The 3,661-nt window shown below is 55.7% G+C and overlaps 1 protein-coding gene across 1 annotated transcript; it reads left to right on the top strand.

The window, feature by feature from the left end:
* The first annotated feature begins 915 nt into the window (after positions 1–915).
* Positions 916–3,054, top strand: HTR5A (5-hydroxytryptamine receptor 5A). Its single transcript, XM_072329833.1, has 2 exons — positions 916–1,758; positions 2,285–3,054. Exons 1-2 carry the CDS (start codon positions 1,021–1,023, stop codon positions 2,615–2,617), a joined length of 1,071 nt encoding a protein of 356 aa, XP_072185934.1. The 5' UTR covers positions 916–1,020; the 3' UTR covers positions 2,618–3,054.
* Positions 3,055–3,661: the final 607 nt, after the last annotated feature.

Here is a 3,661-nt window from a genome sequence, read left to right as displayed (position 1 = left end):
CTTTGTGCTGGCATATGCTCTTGTCCCAGCCACGTGTCCATGCCCGGTGACAGCAGCTCCTACCTGGAAGCCCTTCGAAGCCCTCAGTGGGGCAGTCCGGAGCGGCAGTGTGCCCACGCAGGCACAGCCCTGCCGAGAGCTGCCCAGGCTGGAGCCTGCATGGAGCTGGTGCGCAGGAAACCTGCTCGGTGCATCTCTATTCTGCTTTCTGTTCCAAGGCCCAGAATCCTATTTCTCATCTCAGGCAGGTGAAATGCCCATGCAGTAGTCAATAGCAATAGCAAAGAGAGGGATTACCGCTAAGAAAAGGCTCGCCGATTGCTAGCTAACAAGTTAGGAAACGCCAGAGCAGAAGTTCTCAAAGAAATAATCCCTCGACACAGACAAGCAGAACCACCAGCTGGTTTGTTTCGTACAGATTATATGGAAGCCGTAACATTGCCATGACATTCCCCAGCAGATTTTCAGAAGGACCCGGTTACGATGCAACACGCACGCTAACTTTCTCCCTTTGCTATCCACCCTACGCCCCACCGCGGGGAATAACCCATCACCAGCGGCCCCGGCGGGGACAAAGCCGCATCCCGCATCGCGCATCCCGGCTCGTCTAACCCGCACCGCCCGGCTCCGGCGGCGAGGCGAGACCGGCGCCGTGCCATGACTAAGCACCCGGCCCGGGGCACTCACCTGCCCGCCGCCGGCTCCTCCGCCGCCGCTCCGCGCCCGCCGGCAGCGCCGCCCCGATTCGCTCCGCGCTGCTCCGCGCCGCCCCGATCCGCTCCGCCGGGGGGAGCCGCGGAGCCGCCGCGCCCGCGGAGCCGCCGCTCCGCCGCTGCCGCCACCGGGGCGGGCGCGGGGCCGGGGGGCTGCCGTCAGCCTGCGGCTGCTGACGCACGGCTGTTCCTCCCGGGGATGAAGACCCCGGCGAAGGGCAGCGCGGAGCGGCGAGGGGCGGCCGGGGGCTCAGCGCGCTCGCGGTAGCACCGAGCACCGAGGAGTCCCGGTGCCCAGCGCGGTGGCATGGACCGCCAGCTCAACATCAGCTGCCTCGGCGGCGCGACGCCGGATGCCAGTAACCGGAGTGGGTCATCCGGCGGGATGGAGGGTGGCAGGGCACAGCTCTCCGTCTTCAGCGTGCTTGTCCTCACCCTCCTGGCCATGCTGGTGGTGGCCACTTTCCTATGGAACGGCTTGGTCCTGGCCACCATCTTCCGCGTGCGCACGTTTCATCGGGTGCCCCACAACTTGGTGGCATCCATGGCCATCTCTGACGTGATGGTGGCGGCCCTCGTCATGCCCCTGAGCTTGGTGCATGAGTTGTCAGGGCGGCGGTGGCGGCTGGGTCGATCTCTGTGTCAGGTGTGGATCTCTTTTGATGTCCTGTGCTGCACTGCCAGCATCTGGAACGTCACTGCCATCGCCCTCGACCGCTACTGGTCCATCACCAGGCACCTGGAGTACACGCTGCGCACCCGGCGCCGCATCTCCAACATCATGATCGCGCTCACCTGGATGCTCTCTGCCTTCATCTCCCTGGCCCCGCTGCTCTTTGGCTGGGGAGAGACTTACTCAGAGGACAGTGAGGAGTGCCAGGTAAGCCAGGAGCCTTCCTACACCATCTTCTCCACCTTCGGGGCCTTCTACTTGCCCCTATGTGTGGTGCTGTTTGTCTACTGGAAGATCTACAAGGCGGCCAAGTTTCGCATCGGTTCTCGGAAGAGCAACTCCATCACCCCCGTCTCACCAGAAGCCCTGGAGGTAGGTCACCTGCCTTGCCTTTTGCTCTAGGGAACTCTTGGGAGCAACAGGGCTGAGCTGCACCCAGGGTGTGAAAGAATGGGATCCCAACCCAGCTGGGAGGATCAGCTGGTGAGCAAATGGGATTTTGAGGAGGGTCTGGATTTACCCATGCAAAACATGTTTGCAAATCCTTCCTGGGTTGTGTCAGTTGATCCTGAGAATGGTGACTGTGCACTGTAAAGGTTTCTTGAGGGGAAGTCTTGCATTGGAGAATGCAAGACTTGTGTGTATGGCATATGGTTGCGTGCCTCTTTTACTGATCTGATCGTAAACTGGGAAATAATATTGTGATATGTGAGCAATTTTACGCACACATATGTCCCTATTGGCTCAGGTCATCCACAAGAGGGTCACAGCCCCAGGCTCACTCCAACCTGAGCGTGACGTAGATGGCTTGCATTTCCCTGTGCCTTGGCTGCATACCCACTGTGCAGGATTAGCCAGCCGAGACGCATACAGTGTGACTTGTATTTGTCTTTGGCAGATAAAGGAAGCTGCCCAGCATCCACAGATGGTCTTCACTGTCCGGCATGCCACGGTTACGTTCCAGACAGACGGAGACACGTGGAGAGAGCAGAAGGAGAGGAGAGCTGCCCTCATGGTGGGCATCCTCATCGGAGTCTTCGTGCTCTGCTGGATCCCTTTCTTCATCACGGAGCTCATCAGCCCACTCTGCTCCTGCAACATCCCACCCATTTGGAAGAGTATTTTTCTATGGCTAGGCTATTCCAATTCCTTTTTTAATCCCCTCATTTACACTGCTTTCAACAAAAACTACAACAATGCCTTCCGGAACCTGTTCTTTAGACAGCACTGACAAGCTTTCTCTGCCCCAGGCGGCTGTTCTCAGCTCTCAGTGGAACCTGACAAACTCCTGAGGAAGCTGAGAACCACAAACACTGCGGTGATGCCAAGGATGTGTCCCCATAGGTACATCCCAGCAATGGTCCCTGTTCCTATGCAGTTGCTATTATTCATGAAGCAGCATGCAAGGGTTTCTCTGTCCAGCAGCAAAGAATTCTTCATCCAGTGCCCCACTGCTTTCCTCCTCCCTTCACAGTGATGCTTCTGGGACATTGAGGTGGCAGTAATGGTGCAGTGATGGCTTCTGGGAAAGGTTCCTATTTGAAACTGGTGTGGCCCACTGCTGGTCTCCTGGAGCATTAATCAGCTTTGTCTCACGTGCAGAGCTGGGAGCCTTCAGTGTCAGGGCAGTTGGTGACTATGGATGGAACTTGATGTCCCTGGCGTGGTTGAACAGACTGTCATAGCTTTCGCTGGTAGAGATTGTTAAGTGTTTGTATTTGAGAGAGAATCTCCTCGTTAAAGGGTTAAAAGCAGAGTCCCAAGTACAAAGCCCTTTTTCACGTCAACGACAGATTGTGCTATTTGCTATTCTGTTCCATGTAGCAGGTTTTTAAAAAATATATATTTACTGTGAAAGCTTAATGCATGGTATACACTGGAATGAGAAATAATGCATGGGAAATCCACCTGTCTCATTGCTTAACTGATAAGCGTCTGCTTCAGACTTTTACTTTCCAAAACCCCAGGCATTCCTGGGCTTTGAATGTTTAAACTTGGTGTCCGTGTTTGCCATTCTAAATCACAGATGTGATTTTGAGCAGATGTGGGGCAGGTTTCCTGTCGTTGCAGGGGATGCAGGGAGGGCATTTCAGATTTCCCATCAACGTGGAGCTGTGTATTGGTATTTATGAGCGTGACTCGGGTTCACTTGAGTCAAAGCAAAGATCCCATTCAATTTCCATGGGCGCTGGACTGCAGACACAAGGCAGTTAATGATGTGCACCTTTTCATTCTGGAAGCAGAACCAACCCATAAATGTGCTTTTCTGCGAGGC

Source organism: Excalfactoria chinensis, chromosome 2, assembly GCF_039878825.1.
Source record: "Excalfactoria chinensis isolate bCotChi1 chromosome 2, bCotChi1.hap2, whole genome shotgun sequence".
In the NCBI taxonomy this organism is placed as follows: Eukaryota; Metazoa; Chordata; class Aves; order Galliformes; family Phasianidae; genus Excalfactoria; species Excalfactoria chinensis.
Note: the sequence above shows the minus strand (reverse complement) of the source record. Positions and strands in the feature narration are given on the sequence as shown.